The following is a 19,656-nucleotide window of genomic DNA, read 5'->3' as shown; positions in this document are numbered from 1 at the left end:
AAAAAAAAAAAAAAAAAAAAAAAAAAAAAAAAAAAAAAAAAAAATTACAAGAATAATTTGAACACTGGAACACATTGTCAAAATCATACAGTTCGTGGTATTGAACTGTAGTAAGGAGCGACCCGGCTCAATAGTAACGAAAACTCTACAAAACAGAATTTTGACACCAACATTTACATCAAAAGAATCGCATTTTAGATACATAAGTTTCATCAAGTTTAATCTTACCCATCAAAAGTTACGAGCCTGAAAAAATTTGTTTTATTATAGAAAGTAGGGAGAAACACACCCTAAAAGTCATAAGATCTTAACGAAAATCACACCATCAGATTCAGTGTATCAGAGAACCTACTGTAGAAGTTTCAGGCTCCTATCTACAAAAATATGGAAATTTGCATTTTTTACCACAAGACAGATCCCGGATGCAGATCACGGATAAGGTAAGTTTTATTCTCTATTACCTAGACAATTACCACCACTCTTTTAAGATAACTAGGTTGTTTACTTACTTGCGTGTGGTAATGTTTCCTTATATTAGCTGAGATCTACATGACTAATATGTCTGTAGACCAGTTTTTCATTAAGACGGCTCGATAAAAGCAGCACATAAATCAATATTAATGGATACAAAGTTATTTAGTTCTTCATTGAATCATGTTATTTCCATTAGCTTAGACCTCTGGCTCATGTGTACCTTCAGAAACACCCAGTCCAGTAGGGAGGGGCTGCCAGCCAACCTACAAGTTTTCTGCTGCAATGATAACCACCCTTTTTGGTTTAAGGCTGGTACACAGGTTGTTTAGATCCCTCTCATAGGCCTGGCACTGTGTATTCCTAGGTTTTCCCCCAACTATGATTTCATAATGACCGGCTTTTGAGAGTCTATGGTCGTCCATACAGAGGATATGTCCCAAATATTTCCCCCGTAAACTTTGATGATGTCGATCACTAGAGGTTGTTCCGTCATTTAACATGTGGACTGGTTTGACGTGTTCTGTGACCAGTAAATGCTCAGTATGCTGTTAGGCCACGAATTTTGAAAACCCAAAATTCTCCTCTCCTATTCTTGATTCACGTTCATTAGTGAATGGCAATTATGCGGGAAAAATAACATCACCCAAAAATGCACATGGGGATATTATGACAAAATATTATTGCCAAAAATACGTATAAATGACATCACTACAATGCTACTGAACAATCAAACCAATACACTCTATTGTCCCATCTTTCAAGCGTACAATTATTATTGGCTTGTTGATACAGAATTAGTTCTTTAGACAAACCCAACGGAGGAAATCCAGAGGCGTTAAGTCTCACTATCTGAGTGGCCAATTCACTTTGTGTTTCGTCGAGGGATGGTGCAACCCTGGAAATAGAGCCAGCGTTATTTTGGCAGCGTCTCAGATGGCACCTTTCTTTTAGAGCTGCAACTTGGAACAGCGGTCACAAGATCTATACCGACAAAATTCAAAAGTAGAAGGATGAGATAAAATAAATTGGCAAGATAGGTCAATTCCATAGACATTAATTTTAGTCCCTTTTAGGCGATATTATTTTGTTGTGATATCATCAAGGTTTTTCGGGCAATATTGTTTTTCACACATAATTGCCAATTAAGATAATCCAATAAAGAAATAATACTTATTCCCAATAGTATTGCTTAATTTACTGTTTTTATAGTTCCGTCTAAATGAAACAACTGGGAAAAATGATAACACTTTTCGGGCACCCGGCATTTAATGGGTCATTGTTTGTTGTGATGCCTGGTAAGCCTATTGATCGGTACAGAAGGTGGGAGTACAGACAGGTACTTCTCGTTTCACTGTTTCAGATTCCAGCTGTAATGCCTGGTAAGTCTATTGATCGGTAGAGAAGGTGGGAGTACAGGCAGGTACTTCTCGTTTCACTTTTTCAGATTTTGGTTGTGATGCCTGGTAAGTCTATTGATCGGTACAGAAGGTGGGAGTACAGGCAGGTACTTCTCGTTTCAATTTTTTAGATTTCAGTTGTAATGCCTGGTAAGTCTTTTAACACAATTTAAGTACAGACAGGTACTTCTCGTTTCACTGTTTCAGATTTCACTACTAGATTATATCTTTGACCGAACAGAACGGGTAATTTCAAGACCTTAGGGGCACTGTCGTAGATGCTGTAGCAGGGCTCTTGTATTACTTTTACAGAACGTTTCGCTCATATTCTGTTTCTACAAACTAGTATGCAGTGCTCTGATTTTAGGGTCTGAAAACGAGACAGCAATACTCGGTTGGTAAAACCTCATAATACATCAAAATAAATGCCCTACAAGTGATTGAATACACCTCGTAAAACTAGAAATACGCTCCTGAATATAATCAACAACATTATTGCTAGAAAACAATATAAATATTTTAGTGTTTTGCAATGTAAGTCATTCCGCGTGGCAGCGATGAGCTGGAATGTGATCAATTATATCCAAAAATTATCAAATTTAACCGATGAAGATATTAACTATGATAAGGAAAGTACTTTAATTAGAACTTTCCTTTTCGTCAAAAATTAGTTTAAAAATAAGTCACAAAAAGTTTGACTGCCCCATTCTCCAGTGATTTTACATACATGTGAATAAGAACTTATTTATTTCATTCAATTTGCTGGACTTTGAAAGATACTTACTTATAGCTTTAACCTTACTCTATCAGGAAAAGAGCATTAATTCAAAGGACCACGAAACCAAAAGGAACGCAACAGACTCAATTACTCTAGCTAAATGCGTAGTTCTGGGTCTTTATATGAAATTTCGCTATTCATTAGAAACATGGAATGTTAACATTTTTTTAAGTTATCAATTATTATTTTTCTTCAAATCTTTGTTACATGAAAATGTTTAAATACTTTTTTTTTCAAACTATCGGTTTACGGCAGGATTAATGAAACAGTTTTTAGAAATTTAAGTCCAATAATAAACAGTTTACAAAATTGAAAGAAGAGGAAACTCATGTTCGTCCTAGAAAAAAATCCTAACGCAATCTGACTTAACCTAGCAAAATTCTCATGTCAATTATGAAAACAAAAATAACAAAGCCTAGACCCTTACTAGAAATCTAAATTTTGACTGTCTCATTTTCCAGCGATTTTACATACATGTGAATAAGGATTTATTTATTTATTTCAATTTGCGGGACTTTCAAAGATACGTATTTATAGCTTTAACCTTATCAGGAAAACAGCAATAGATCAATGCACAGCAAAGCCAAAACGACTCAATTACGCTGGCTAAATACGTAATTCTGGGTCTTTATATGAAATTTCGCTATTCACTAAAAACATGGTATGTTAACATTTTTTAAGTTACCGATTATTTTTCTTCAAATCTTTGTTACAAGAAAATGTTTAAACACATTATTTTTTCTAACTATCAGTTTACTGCAGTATTTATGAAACAGTTTTTAGAAATTTGAGTCGAATAATAAACAGTTTACAAAATTGAAAGAAGAGGAAACTCATGTTCGTCTTAAAAAAAAATTAACACTATCTGACTTAACCAAGCAAAATCCTCATGTCAACTACAAAAACAGACGTCAAAATAGAGTTTTTAGATCTTGTGAATTACGCCATACTGTTTGTGTTGCGTTAGGTTTTATCTAATATCTATCAACATCATTTTAAAGAGCCAAATCTTTCTCTATTATCAGATTCCCATACTCTTTGTCAGACAGTATTCCAACTAACGTGACCAGATCCCTGGTATAAGACAGCGGTGCCACAAGAGCAAAAATATGTCAATGGCACTAAACTAAGAGCCAAAACATGCCGACAGTGATAATAAAAATCATCTTCAAAAATACTTTGGTGAGTTAAATGCATAAAATCTTAAGAAGGCAACCGAATGGTAGAAATGCTCTATTTGGCAGATCTGATTCAAGCACTGACATTAGTCATCTTAAGCCTCGTCTTGATTGCCATCATTCATCCTGCCAGCAATAGGACTAGCTTCAACCTTAGCTAAAAACCCTATAGGACTATCTGAAGCTAGAAACCTTAGTTTCAATTGGACAGCAAATCATAGCCTTTAAAATTTTTAAAGACTGTCCTGTTATACTGGCTGTCCAATCATAGCCGTGGTTCAAAAACGATCCACCTACAAAAAACAGGTAGGGTGAATGAGCTCAATCAAGGCGAGGCTTTATATGATTCAATGGAAGATAAATAAAATAATAATGATTACCTGAACAGGGAGTAGGCTCCACGCGTTTGTACTACGGATAATTCTGTCAACAAGATCCCCATCACATAGGCTATCAGATGATTTACTAATTAACTCCAATGTTTTTTTTTCGTCTCCCCTGCAGAAAAAATATGCCATACAAAATATTAAGAAAAGAAAACATGTTTCTTGAAGAAGAACGATTAAAGCCTGACACTGAAATAACATTTTCTCTGAACATGCTCAAAAAAGACCAAAATCTGTTAAGTTTAGAAATCTTCCCCTCCACTCTTTAGGAAAAACAAGAGCTTGAACACACCCAAAAAACTTTCCTTCAAGAAAACCTTAGAGCTTAAATTTGTCTATGCCTCCAGACCCTGGGCATCCAGGACGAGCCGCCAATCTTCCCCAAGCTTTCTGTTGCCAGTATATACCCCCAATGGTTAAGGTTTGATTGAAGTGTATAGGTTTGGTAGATCCGGAAAAATTATAGTATGTATAAGTGCCAGTATGTCTGGCACGCTTGGTGTATCGTGTTTCGGGTTCTGCCTCTGCGGCATGTACCCGTTTTATCACGGATAGATTGGTTGGTAATCCTCTGCTTAAAGCGAATGCTGAGAATTCTTCTCAGACATGTATTCTCGAGAGCGAAAAATTCTCTTCTCTTGTACCTGGCTCAAGTGCCAGTTTTCGGAAGAAAAAAACAGAACTGGGGTTAAGTTGCTAACGAAACAGATTGGTTAGCCCCAGACGGAGTACTAAAAGGATAGATTGGTTGGTAATCCTCTGCTTAAAGCGAATGCTGAGAATTCTTCTCAGACATGTGTTCTCGAGAGCGAAAAATTCTCTTCTCTTGTACCTGGCTCAAGTGCAAGTTTTCGGAAGAAAAAAACAGAACTGGGGTTAAGTTGCTAACGAAACAGATTGGTTAGCCCCAGACTGAGTACTAAAAGGATAGATTGGTTGGTAATCCTCTGCTTAAAGCGAATGCTGAGAATTCTTCTCAGACATGTGTTCTCGAGAGCGAAAAATTCTCTTCTCTTGTTCCTGGCTCAAGTGCCAGTTTTCGGAAGAAAAAAACAGAACTGAGGTGAAGTTGCTATCAAAGAGTCAAAATTTCAGCCGCAGAGAGAAGCTTTGAGATCGCCAAACTTTCCGTAGTCTTTTGAAAGCTCCATTAGCTTGACCAATTCTTGTGAGTACTTCTTTTGTGGTAGATCCTGTGGTTTAAATTAAGCTTTCTAGGTATTTGAAATGGATGACCTGTTTTAACTGTAGGTCTCAACAAGCGATGTTCAGAATTGAGTCTGTTGTGGCCATGCATTTTGTACTTAAATATTTATAGCCAACCTGGCAGCCTCTCTCCCTCGTGTGGTTTAATAGTTCTTGAAGTAGTTGCTCGCACGATTCTTGCACGGCGACGATGTCGTCTGTACTTCAAGAAGAGCTTATCGCGACCAAAAGAGCGATAGAAAAATACATAAACAAGATTTAAAACGTAAGTACTTGCAAAAAGAAAAAGAGATTTTCTCATATTTATTTACCCAAATTATATTTGGGTAATTGGGTAATAAAAATTATATTTATATGGGGTATATTTACCCCATATTTATTTTTCCAAATTTATTCCGCAGTGTCATTTCTAATGTTCATTTGTGGTTTTAATTAAACACATAAATACAAAATAAACTCATCGTAATTCAGCCTTTCAATTCTTATGATTTAAAACAGAGATTATATTAATAAAGAATAAGATTCATTACTAATTCCAGTCACATATTAAGAAATAGTAACTCATCTAAGCTAATAATACTGATGGCTATCCCAGGGTCTTTATTCTCGAATTGCTAATTTATATAATTTGGAGTTGTTACACATATTAATTAACCATTATTTTAGTAATAATTGTGTGTTTGTATCGTTATTATTATTGATATTGCTCTTTATTGTTTCGATGATTATTGTTTATTGTGTTGCTTATTAACACTTATTAACTACGGATGAAAGATGACAGATTACCGAAGATTGTCCTGGGAGGGTGTAAAGAGGGAGGCTTTAAATAGATTAGGTTGAAGGAGGAGCGTACTAAATTTACTAAATTTCAAGTCTGATTGAAAGCTGAGGACGAGAAAAACATTGAATTTTTAGCAAGTAAAATAGCTTTTAAATTTTAATTTAGTAAATCTTCCCAAAGATGTAAAAGCCCATGAATTGCAGAAGCCAATTCATACTCTGTGAGAACTATATTATGTTTGGAAATACCGCACAAGATCTCAAGAAGAAATATAGATTAGCTTAAGAATCTTTCACAAAAAGAAACCAGAAAAATTACAGGCGTTAAAGACAGTAGTATCTTAGAGGCCTTAAAAATCCTTACTTTGCAGCATGTGGGACAACTTGAAGATAAGCATCTTGAACAAATAACGGCCCAAGGCTGTAATCTTGAAAAAACATGTTTGACTTGTCATGAATAGACATTTTCTTGTGTTCTTCGGCTGAGAATACCTTATGAATAACGTCCCACGGGCCCTAAAAAAATGTTTAAACTCAATATAAAAACGCCAAAACTCAGTGTAAAGGAGCGTTTAAGGTTCTTTTGCACTGATGTTTGCTATTCTGTTCTCCCGTACACACTGGATTCCATAAGGCTCAGTAATCCTCCGTAAGACCTTAAGTAAAAGTACCCGTAAGTCAAAATACAATGCTAAATCTTTGACGGAAGACATCCACGATATTTTAACTTCTTACGTTTACGCTTACAAGGCAAAATGGAACTTTGATGAAAAAATGTTTGAGTCTGTAAAACCTTAAGAAAAAAATAAACACATAATAGATTCAACACAAAGACTTAAAGATTTAGTTTATGGCAAAAACGTAGGGGTACACAAGGGAAGGGAGAGAAAGAGAGAGGGGAGAGAGAGAGAGTAGAGAGAGAGGAGAGAGAGACAGAGGAGAGAGAGAGAGAGAGGAGAGGAGAGAGGAGGGAGGAGAGAGAGAGAGAGGAGAGAAACAGAGATCGCTATTTCCAGTAAACCAGGATTGGAATTCCGAATTATTCAACTCTTAAATTCCCACAAACAACACAAAAAACCAACCTCTATTTATTTGTGTGAAGTAGCTTACATCGAAATTACAGTTTTCTTTATTATTGTTTAATTCGTTTAGTAATATTATATTTCATTTTTTATTATAATATTGATTGTAAATAATAATTAATAAATAATTTTATAAATCAATTTGTATTTTTTAAAATTTTAATTTATTTTTAATTTTACTAATTTACACTGAATTAATTATAGTAATCTAATCATAAAATTTAATAAAAATAACATAATACTCAGTAATATTAGCTTATAATAACAAAATATTACATTATTTTTATATTATTCTATATATAATTATAGAAATCATAGGTTTTTAAAGATTACACATCCTTTTGTTTTTGGTATTTACTGTTTAATAAATCGAAATTTGAAAAAAACAAACTGATAATACAAGGTTTGGCAAAGAATAATATTTCAAAATTTCTGGCTGTATCTTAGCTGAAAAGATTCTGACCCTATAACATTGATTCTATTAGCAATATGTCATCATTGATCGTTGAAAACAACAAGAATTAAGTTTACAAATATACTATGTCACAAAAGATGCGACTTTCCACAGCTTGGGATTTTGTTAAAATTGTTTTAAATAAAAATTCTGTGCTTTACAAAGAAGTAAAACTAATAGACAGAAGCCAAAGTTTTGAAGATGGCAAAATTATTGTAAATACCAAACATTTTTTTTACGTATATTGTTGTTCCACGTAACCAACGTAACTAATCAGATTACATTTTTACTACCTTTGGTTATTTAGGGTTTACAGAAATTTCTGGTTCTTTTAAGTTTGAATTATTACTGGTCTTCGTTTCTGTTTGTCTTAAGTTCAATATGGCTCTTCACTTTGCTTTGAGATGCTTCCTTTTCGAGAAGCTTTTTTTTAGTTTTTGCAAGATTTTTTTTTAAAGAACTTTATTTTCATGTACAAATACCGGTTGAATAGTGTTATTCAGTAATGTCATTGCAACTAACTACGATGAATTGCATCCCAGTGTACCCAATTCTTCAGTTTGGGACGGGGGTCAGTGGCGTGACTCTGTAAGCTTAGCCAGAGTCGACCCAGCTCTAAATGGGTACCTGGAAAAATCTGGGGAAGGTAAACAGGAAGGGTGTGCGAAAGCACAGGATGGCTGGCCCCCCACCCCCCCATTGCACTTCCTGGCTGAAGGGCCAAGAAACGGAGATCAGCACCACCGGTACGGACTGTAAAGTCTAATGCCATATCCTTTACTTTACCTTTCAATACTTGCTAGGAAGTCCAGATAAAAGAGATTCTAGACAAGTAAGAATCTCAGCAGTAGAGGTAGATAAAATTTCTAAACTAAAGTTTAGAAACTGAATGAACTGAGACTTTCAATATTTGCTAGGAAGTCCAGAAAAAGAGATTCTAGACAAGTAAGAATATCAGCGGTTGAGGTAGATAAAATTTCTAAACTAAAGTTTAGAAACTGAATGAACTGAGCCTTTCAATACTTGCTAATAACTCCAGATAAAAGAGGCATTAACTAGGCACTATTATTTATTATAACTTCGAAGACCACACTGCCTTTCCATGGCGAAAATATAACAGTTCAAAATAGGGATGAAACCTTTAATAGACAGTGAAACAAATACACAATTTTAACTGAATATTTCGGACACATACACATTGTCCATAATTAGCAGTTAAACTCAATTATGCTGTTGGGCCACGAATTTTGAAAAGCCAGAATTTTTTTGATGTATACTGTTGTTCCATTTAACCAACTTAACGAATCAGATAACATTTTTACTGCCTTTGGTTCTTTAGGGTTTATAGAAATTTCTGGTTCTTTTAAGCTTGAATTATTATTGGTCTTCGTTTCTATTTGTCTTAAGTTTAATATGGCTCTTCACTTTGCTTTGAGATGCTCCCTTTTCGGAAAGTCTTTTTTTAGTTTTTGCAAGATTTTTTTTTAAAGAACTTTATTTTCATGTACAAATACCGGTTCAATAGAGCTATTCAGGAATGTTATTACACATACGAATACACACTGTCCATAATCAGCAGTTAAACTCAATTAAATTTTTTTAATATAATACTCAGTTAAAATGTTGAAAGGTTTCATCCCTATTTTGACCTGTTATATTATTATTAGTGAAAAGCAAAAATGGTAACGATTTAACAAATGGCGAAAATATAACAGTTCAAAATAGGGATGAACCCTTTTAATCGAGAGTGAAACAAATATAAAATTTTAAATGAATATTTCGGACACATGTACAATGTCCATAATCAGCAGTTAAACTCAATTAAACTTTTTTAATATAATATTCAGTAAAAAATTTATATTTGTTTCACTGTCGATTAAAAGGTTTCATCCCTATTTTGAGCTGTTATACTTTTATTATTAAAAAGCAAAAATGATTCATTACCATTCTAACGTCCTTTTTTGAAGCAGAGGCATCTTTTTTTGCACCTTCTGATGAAACGTTTTTCTCCTTCGCAGCAACAACTGAAAGATTGTTGATAATTTGTCTAATATCAAAATCTGTGCCTCTGATCATGTCATCAATGGCTTCAGGTTTGATCTTTATACCTTCTTTGAAACAGATTGACATTATTAATCCCTAAAAAGAAAGGAAAACAAGTTAAACTTAAATAAAACTTGATAGATTATCCCTCCCACTCGGAAAAACTGAAAACCAGTAGCCTAAAGAGTCACATTTAACAATATCAACCCCTTCCTCTTTTAATCTCATCCCCGAAGAGTCAGAATCAGTGTGCAGCTGTGAAAGGATATATAATGAAGAGTAAAATTTTTTTATACAACTGTTTTTAGGCTTTTTGGTAAACATAATTTTTAAGTTAAGAGCCATGTTTGTACACAGATTCTTACTCAGAGGGAAAACTCTGTCTCGAGACATGGAAAACAAAATGCAGGAAAACTCCTGTTTCATATATAAATGATTTACTAGACCATACTGCCTCTTCAGTTGCAAATTAAGTAAATGAAAATATAAAAAAGGGTATGGCATTTGAAACAAGACGGTAGAAAAAAAAAACTTTTAATAATAAGAAAAGTCCAAGTATCTCGATTTCAACGCGTCAAGAAACCTTCAACAAAGGACAAACAATTAAATAAAAGGCGAAACTAAACTAAATGAGGTGGTAGGCCAAAGTCTACCACCCATAGAACTAAGTTAACAGAATTGCAATAAGTAAAAGAACAGAGAAAAAAAAGAATAGTAAAATACAGGTAGATAATTTTTTACTTTTTTTTCAATTTGGAAATTCAAATACGTGTAGGAGGTCACTGTAATAGAGAGATAGATAATTCTATTTTGAAAAAAAAAACAGAACATATTTGATGCACCTGCTAAGAAAACCCCTAAGGTCTTGTTGATAGCAGGTGGGTGTCTTCTATTCTATATATTCTAAAAACTATTATTTTATATTATTCTACATGGTAATAATACTAAATCCCCACATATACAACAACCGTCCTACTTATATAAAGCTTTGAAAATAAGACATCTAGTATGGAAATGCTCAAACCCAAAGGAACATCAATTTCAGTAGATTTTAGATACTATTAAGAGATGAAATAAATAAATTCAGAAAAGACCTCTTTTTCAAACATTTTAACATTAGTCTAGGAAAATTGTGGAAAAAAAGGGGTCAACCTCAAGCAAATTGCTATACAAATGACTCTTTCACTACCCAACTCGAAAATATGTGCTGATTCCAAAAAGTTTACTGCTCTACCTCTTTTACAAATTTGAGTTTTTTGAGGTTGAATTTGAGGTTCAAGCAAAAATGTTGATCGAGTCAATACCAGCAAATGCGATTAGATGTGTCATTTCCACGTTTTTTTTTTGCTCATGAACATGAAACTAAATGTTTAAAGTCAAACGAATTGTTTGGGGCTTAAAGCTTTGAGAGAGTGAGAAGTTGGGGGAGAGGTTGAGCCAGCAGGTGTATATTAAACTTGTCCTATGGCAAAACATTTGTAGCCTCGAATGATACTTGCAAAAATGATGCTTGCAAACATCACTTGTTGGTAGGAGCGTTTTTATCGCTAAATACTTCCCAGAAATTTTTCGAGGGATTTACTGTAAGGGACCTGGTTAAGACTTGTTTCATTTTCTGCAGCCTTAAATAAGATAAGCATGACCTTTTTTCCAGCTTTTCTAATGCCATCTTTTGTAAAAGCTGAATCTAGGAATAGTCCGGCAATATCCAGGAAGTTTTCTTTTTTTGGCGTGGTTCAGTTGTGTAGATTTTCCTATCCCATAAGTTCTTGGAGTCAAACAGCATGCGAGAAAGGCATGGAGAAGAATTTGGTCGCAAAGGGTGTCACCAAGTTTCAATTCCGCTGCTAATATATTCCAGAGACGCCCTCCAGTTTTCTGTGATTTTGACTCGGAGTGAAAAAATATCGGTTTACAGACTCGCTTCGTGTGGTACAGTAAAAGGACTAGTAAGTCCATATCTTCTCCTATAAAGACATTGGGTTGGCTTCCTGCAGACTCGACGGCAGTCATCACGATCAGCAGGTCAGCATCGCTTGGCGGCAGGTACATTTTACATCCCACATCATTAAGGTAGCAGGACAGCATGCTCATGATTGCCTGCATGCTTTCTGCATTGCTAAGGAAACCATCTTTTTTTTTTTTTTTTTTTTTTTTTTTTTTACTAAACAAGGCATCTTCGGCTGAATGCTGGTCTTAGGACAGCCTTTCGACCTGCTCCTCTTCCTATGCGTCACGTCTCTAATGGAGGGTCCAGATAAATATCCGTCAAACGATATGAAAGCGCATCCATATTTTCGCTTCACTTAGTCCACGTATTTGGTGCAGATATCCGCGTACATGCTGCATTTTCTCCCAAGGCAAACATGTAGAAGGGCCACACCATCTAGTACATATTGAGGTTCATCCAAACTTTAAAGCACGCAATCTGTTTTTGATTGCAGACCTCCAACTTCGCGTCAGATCGCATGGGCAAGCACTGGTTTGTCCACCAGCCGAAGAGGACCATTCGGCTCAAATAACGAAGGTGGCGGGAAGCAGAGTTCGTACTTGAAAAACGTCTGGAGTTCTTCATCTGAACTGTTTGCAACAATGACCAGCCTTTGAAACATCAAAGCAGGGTCAACGGTAGGCGGGCTCTGCTGCTGACTTCAGATTACTTTGCACTCTCATAGTAATTGCAGTTGCTTTCTTGTTGAAAGTGTAAACTTTTGCGTCTTTTCCTGTCATCATTCAGAATTTTCCCACCTATTGGTATGGCCTCGTCTACCTCCACCTGCTCATTCGCAATCTTACCAGTTACTATATTCTTGAGAGATGGCTCCAAACTAATTTCAAAATTTTCAGGTATTTTTCTAGTTTGAAAAAAAAAAATTAAAATTATCACTCAGACATCATAAATATTTTAAAAAGGGAGTTATGCACAACTAATATCTTCAAAAGGGAGTTATGCACAACTAATGTTTACGAAAAGGTAAATATAGAGGATGAGAATTTAATTGAAAAGACTGAAGAAATACTTTTTAAAAATTTTAATATTAAAATAAATGACAATGATAAAAAGTTCCATTTCCTATATTGGACTGTAAATTTTCATAAGAATCCCCCTAAACCACGGTTTATTGCTGGAGCAGCTAAATGTCCAACCCGCATTGCTGCTACTGACCTCTCTTTAATTTTAAAGGAAATTGTAAATAAACTTAAAACCTATTGTTCTGGTGTTAAAAAAATTTTCGAATTTTAATCCATATTGGAGTGTTAATAATTCACTACAGGTGATAGATTCTTTAACAATGGTTTCAGCTAAAAGAATTGAGTCTTTCGATTTTGCGACAATGTATACTAATTTATCACTTAATGTAGTGTTTGATAATTTAAAAACTGTTATCAAGAAATCTTTCCTCTTATCTAGTAAAAGGTTCTTAAAAATAGACACTTATAATAAAAAAGCTATATGGACAAATTGCTTTAATACTACAGTTAACTTGAGATGTTACAGCTTGGATATGATTTTTGAGTTATTAGAATTTGTTTTATACAATACTTATATAAGATTTGGTGGTGATTTGTACAAGCAAATTGTGGGAATTCCCATGGGGGGGGGGGGGAATGCCAGCCCATTTATAGCTGACTTGTTTTTAAGTCAACTAGAATATAAATATATGATGGATAAGAATAATCCAATTAATTTAAAACATGTTTTGTCAAATAATAAAAGATATTTAGATGATATTTTGGTCTTAAATTGTAAGGATTTCATTGATATTTCTAAAAATATATATCCATCAGAGCTTATTCTTGAACCTAGTCATGGCGCTGGTCATGAAGATCATTTCTTAGATTTAAATATTAATATTTGTGATAATAATAAATTAAGTTTTAAAATGTATAATAAAACGGATGATTCTGATTTTGAAGTGATTAGTTTCCCATTCCCTGAATGTAAAATACACTCAAATATCACATATTCAGCGTTTTTCTCACAGTTACTTCGCTATGCAAGGATTGGTAGTAATTATATTGATTTTAAAAATAGATGTAAAATCTTAAGCCAAAAATTGATATCAAGAGGTTTTTCTGCAAATAAATTAACTTGGCATTTTAAAAAATTTAGTTTTCATTATAACGAACTTTTAAATAAATATCAAAAGAATTATCTAGAAATAATTAAAGAAATTTTCAACTAATTTCGGAGGTTCGAGAATTGCTGTTGCAGCGCCATTTATTTTAAATTGGGTTTCTAATTGAGTGGATTTTTTTTTAAAAATTAGCCACATGGTAAAGATGAATTCTATAATTGTTTAGTTCATTCAGGTTTTTTGCAATGTGTTAATATTTGTGATTTGGCAAAATTTATTATATTTAGTTTACCTATTGTTGCTAAAAAGAGGGATATATTAACAGGATAAGCTTGTTTTGGTGTTACTTGGTTGTTTTACATTTGCTGTTTTTTTTCTTTCATAGGCATGTATTTTGGGGGTGATACCTGACACGGGGATGCCATGGATATTCTGTGGTAGCCACAACACTGTGCTGGGTAGAGAATTTAAAGTGGCGAAACCCTATATAGGCCAGTGTATTCTCCTGATGAGCCCTTGTGTTGGGTTGTTGCCTTTAATTATTTGTCGTTTTTATTTTTTCTATTGTTTGGTAAATGAAGACTTATACTTATTGACGACATGACTGCCTGTCCATGGATTATTCTTTATGGTTGATTGTGTATGGCTATGCTGTTTGACCTATGTGATTGTATGGATGAGTAGGGTTAAGGCCTCATTCAAGTGCTGGTCTATATTAATCACTAATTTAGGAAAACAGTCTTCCTTTTCTCCTTCTGTCTCTCTTTTTTTTTGTGTGTTTGTGCTGTTGCATTGGTGATTTCTCTTTTCATGATAATAGCATTAGCGATTTTGCTAAAATTTACAGGAATTGTTCTAGTTTCAATTGACTTATCAGATTGATACATAGTTATTATGGAATTTGAATAGAAAAAAAATTGTCGGCATTAAATCGCAACTACGTCAATTATATACATCTAGCAGAAATATAAATTAGCACTTCATAAAAAAAAATTATTAGCACTTACATAAAATTTAGTCAATAAAAGAAATGTAAAAAATGGACATGTCGATATGCTTTAGCATTCAGTCTCAAGGAAATACAAGTACCCAATAGGTAGATTCAAATCAAAATAGGCGGCGAATTTTTTTAGAATTTATAAAAAAAAATTCTCTGCCGTCAGTCATATGGAATTATTGAAAGTCCAAGTGCAGAAAAATTTGTTATATAAAGTGAATATATTCGCTTTATATAATTTGTCAGTGTCCGTAACTCCAAGCCAATTGCTAATCTGAAAAAAAATGGCAAGTATCTGAGGCGAGAATTTCTCCAGACTATTTTTACAAACTGTAAGTTTCCTGATGGTCAAAAGAGAGAATAGGTTTTCATTTTCTTTTGGAAACCTGACACTTGGAACCAAGCGAGCATTCTCATTATATGTTGCGTTTAGGCAATATATTTCACTAAACTATAACAATTTTATATAGTTTAGTGAGTATAGCCTGTTTTGTCTTATGGCTGGGGAACCATGTTAAAACTTCTAAGAAGGTTTTTCCTTCTTTTCTTTTGAGGGGGGGGGGAGGCGGGCGGAGTGAAATGTTTTCCTCTGATCCTCAGAAAAGAATACACGCTACATTTTCGTCTTTTTAGGTTTTTACTTTCTCTAGTTTTAAATATTTTATATATAGAGCCTATATAAACGGTTAGTAGAAATTAGTTACCACAATAAATAATCATTTACCCTAATCTGTTCAATCCTTGGTCTTGGCATTCTTAGATCGAAGCAATAGCCAACAAGACTCCGAATTTTTGGATGAGATCTGTCGTTACAAATACAGATGATTGGAATACGACTTGATTTGATTAACTGAATTAATTCTTGTATACCTCCTCTGTCTTCATTGCCGGCCATTCCGTCAACTTCGTCCATAATCAGTAAATGATTCGCAGATGGCTTTTGATCTTTTTGACCTTCAAAATTAAACAGAATAAATTAAGTTAAAACAAAAATTTTTGAATTTCAATTCAAGGCCGTATCCAGGTGGTTAGGAGGTTTGACCCCCCCCCTCCCCCAAATGTGTGCCCGACTCGTAAAAACGTTAAAAAATGAATACAACAAATTCTGATGCACTTTTAAGTTGTTTTTTTTTTTTTTTTTTTTTTTTTTTTTTTTTTTTTTTATCTATTATATCTGTCTACATAAGCCTGGCGCCTCTTACAATATCCTTTCAGCATCTAAGAATGTCCTCTTTGGACATCAAAATCTGAAGTTGGAAAATGGTCTGACAGTCTGAAAGCTGGAAGTCTGAAGACTGGGGCTTGACGGGGTCTAGAAATTAATTTAGTAAACAGAATAAATTAAGTTAGACCGAAGAGATAAAATCTAAAGTGCACACGATTTCTTGAGTTTGTAGCTTTATTACTTATTACAAAAAGAAACATAATGTAGATGAAAGAGTACAAAGAGAAGGACAAAAAAAAAAACAACAAACAGAAATTAAAAAATCCTACGAATTATACTTTGACAAAAACAAACTGACTAATGAAAAGCAGAAGACCAAAAGGAAGAAAAGAAAAGAATAAAGGAGAAAAGAAATCTAAACAAATATCCTTAAAATGGCTTAAAAAAATTATAGATTATAGTTGCAGAAAAGTGGAAGTGAAAAAGCTGAATAGACTCCAAGCTTGCAGGTAAGAAACCATATAAGACTTTGCAGGATAGGGACTGTAGGCAAAGCCTTCGTGAGCAATGCAACAACACATGATTACGATAAATAAACATGAGAATAACGATTCCAAGCATAAACAAAAACTAAAAATAGTAAATTTATTTCTAAAATCCTAAAAAAAGCTTTTATCTGAAAATCTACCGAAAAGCAATTTACTGCTCTTAGGAAAAATCGAAAATTTTTAAAACTAACAATGAAGGTTTTTAAAACTAAAGACTTTTATCCCAAATTGGGACAAAACAAACTAAATTTTGTCATTATGAAAAATTGATACTTCTTGTTACTAGAGAAATTTTTTTTTTTTTGAGACTGAAAATGAAAACTTCGGCAAGTTTTAGCAAAACGTGTTTTAGAATAGTTATAAATTGTCATGACAGCCCCGAGCTTTCAATTTTTGGCTTAAAAATTCCAACATTTCTTTAGATATGATAGAGTTGAGTTAATATACTTACGACCTATCATGTACAAAAGTTGCCTTAGAATATCCAATGAGCGCTATGAATTATTCAAAATAAATCATGTTCAAGTTCTATTTATTTTCATAAAATAACAATAACAAAAACAATATCCCAAAGGGCTCAGAATGGCCCGTTATTTGGGAAACGGCATACAATAAATAAAGAATCATAAAAACTTGTCATAAACATACTAAACAACATCTAAATATAAATATGTAAGGAAAAGAAATTAACTCACCGGCAGTCCCCACAAAACGGCGACCCTCACATCACCCGATAATAAAATACAAATTAAAATTCACGCGTCATCGAGGATACAACACCAACAAAACAACAACCCAAAAAAAAGGAAAAAAAAATAAATAAACCATAAGAAACATTTAATAAGAAGCCTTTAATAAGAAACTTTTCATCCGTCTCTTAAAGGAGCAAAGTGTTCGTGACTGCCGGATCTCAGCGGGAACCAAGTTCCAAGCACGTCCCACAGTCACGGCCAGGCCGAAGTCTGAACGAACCGAAGAACTAGCTGGAATCATCACATCCTCCCGGTTACGAACGATGTAAAAATTTACTTCCCCTACTAGTTTAAGCAGTCCCGAAAAAACAACATGGGAGATCTCCCTGGAAATATTGATATGCCAACGAAGATGGAGATAAAACATAAATATCTTTAATTTTGAGGAGGTCAAGAGGAGTGTGTGTAGCCGACTGGAGAATTCTTGCCGCTTTCTCATAAAGATTGTGAATAGGAGCAAGTACCGAGGGAAATGTGGACATCCACACAGACGAACAGTAACATATATAAGGGTAAATCAGAGAAAAGTATAAAAGACGGAGGATAAGGAAAGGGAATAAACGCTTTAATTTTCGGATGATCCCAAGTCCACGGGATATTTTCACTCTTATTATTTGAACATGCCACTTAAATGATAAATTTTCATCCAAAAGAACTCCCAGGAATCGCACATACCGATCCGGGGGACGACTTATGGAGCCTCTTGGTGTATGAAGCTCAGTAATTATTTACTTATTTATTTATTTTCTTTATTTCCCTCAAAAAATGAGGAGTACGCTACAATATAATAAAAAGAAAAAACAAATGATAACACTTACAATCAAAACCTATCAAATATTCATCCAACACTTAAAAAAAACGATATAAACACTTGCTAAATAAATTAGCCTATAAATCATGAAGAGCCAGAACTGTTACTAAAAAACGGAAATAAATTGTGGCCTAAAAGATTAATTTTCGCCCTATCTTCAAATGTTTTAGATTTTTTCTTTATACAGACTACAGGATCCTTCACATTAAGTTTTAAAACAATCTCAGTGTTACTAAGAGAAAGGGGGAAACCAAATAAAAATTTACAAAATTTAAAATAAGAAACTTTAATGGGCGAAAGATCAGAAGGTCTGAAATTTCGGAAGAGGAGGGACGGGAACAATACGTGAGGCAGAGCAACAGCGCTATACATACGACCAAGGACGTCTCGACGGTAAAGATCCCGAAAACGAATTAAAAGACCAAATACCTTGCGTAGTTTCATCTGAACATGCTGAACCAGGACTGGTTTGAAATCTCTTTTCGAAGCAGCATAAGATAATCCCAAATAAGTGACTATTGGCGACGACTGAAAAATAACACCATTGCCGCAATCGAGAGTCGCCCTGACATCATCCTCTAAACAATTTACAACAAAAAATTGACATTTTTCAAAACTGATAGAAAGGCCCAAACCTTTTAAACAATTAATTAAAATATTAAAATTAGAAACAAGACTAGACTTGGACCGGCTTAGAAGGATAATGTCATCAGCATATGCAATGTAAGACAGATTTCGAGATAATGAAACAAACGAGCAGGAAAGAGAATTAAGGGCAGTAACTAAACAAGAATTGAATATATAAGGAGAAATAATTCCTCCTTGTCTAATTCCTCTACCCACTTGAATTAATTTGGACTGAGATGAAGACGAACTCGGACAGATACGGATCTTTAAACCAGAATACCAAGAGCGAAGGACTCGTATGACAGCTAGGAGCAATCCAGCATGGATTAAAGTGAGCAGAGCGGATGCATGAGAAATGTTATCAAAGGCCCCTTTGATATCAATCAAGAGGGCGTATAGTGGTTGACCAGAGATTCTCGCTTCTTCGATAACTTTGCTGAAAGATGCATGGGCATGGTCACATCCCAAACCTCTCTTGAAACCAACTTGATTAGAACCAGTGTCAAGAATTTCAAGAAGATCCTTCAAACACAACTCAAACACTTTCCCAATCATAGAACCCCTAGTAATTGGCCTCCAGGAACTACAAGATGACAAGTCTTTTTTTCCCGCTCTTAGGAATAGGCGTAACTATGCCAATATAGAATGACGATGGTACTAAACCAGTAAAAGGTTGTAAAAGGTTGAAAGTAAAAGGTTGAAAAATGTCAGTAGAGTAATAAGAAAAGAAGAAGGAGCAAGTTTGAGGTGATTAGCAAATAAACCATCATGATCCTTAGCCGACTGCGCCTTTAACGTTTTGATTGCTCCACGTAACATATCCTCAGAAATCCTGTAATCAGTTGAAAAATTCTTCAACCTTTCATCTAATTGCAACACAACACTGTTAGAATCGTGCG

The 19,656-nt window shown here is 34.2% G+C and overlaps 1 protein-coding gene across 1 annotated transcript in view; it reads right to left on the bottom strand.

Moving 5' to 3' along the window:
* LOC136041093 (replication factor C subunit 1-like) overlaps positions 1 to 15,826 on the bottom strand; it is a 28,024-nt gene extending 12,198 nt beyond the window's left edge. Inside the window, exons 1-4 of the mRNA XM_065725647.1 lie at positions 15,579 to 15,826; positions 9,680 to 9,874; positions 6,564 to 6,715; positions 4,208 to 4,325 (exon numbers count right to left, since the gene is read on the bottom strand). Coding sequence (XP_065581719.1) covers positions 4,208 to 4,325; positions 6,564 to 6,715; positions 9,680 to 9,874; positions 15,579 to 15,767 — 654 coding nt within the window. The 5' untranslated portion in view covers positions 15,768 to 15,826. The remainder of the gene's footprint in view (positions 1 to 4,207; positions 4,326 to 6,563; positions 6,716 to 9,679; positions 9,875 to 15,578) is intronic.
* Positions 15,827 to 19,656: the final 3,830 nt, after the last annotated feature.

This window comes from Artemia franciscana, chromosome 21 (assembly GCF_032884065.1).
Source record: "Artemia franciscana chromosome 21, ASM3288406v1, whole genome shotgun sequence".
Taxonomy (NCBI): Eukaryota; Metazoa; Arthropoda; class Branchiopoda; order Anostraca; family Artemiidae; genus Artemia; species Artemia franciscana.
This window is presented reverse-complemented; position numbering and strand designations above follow the sequence as displayed.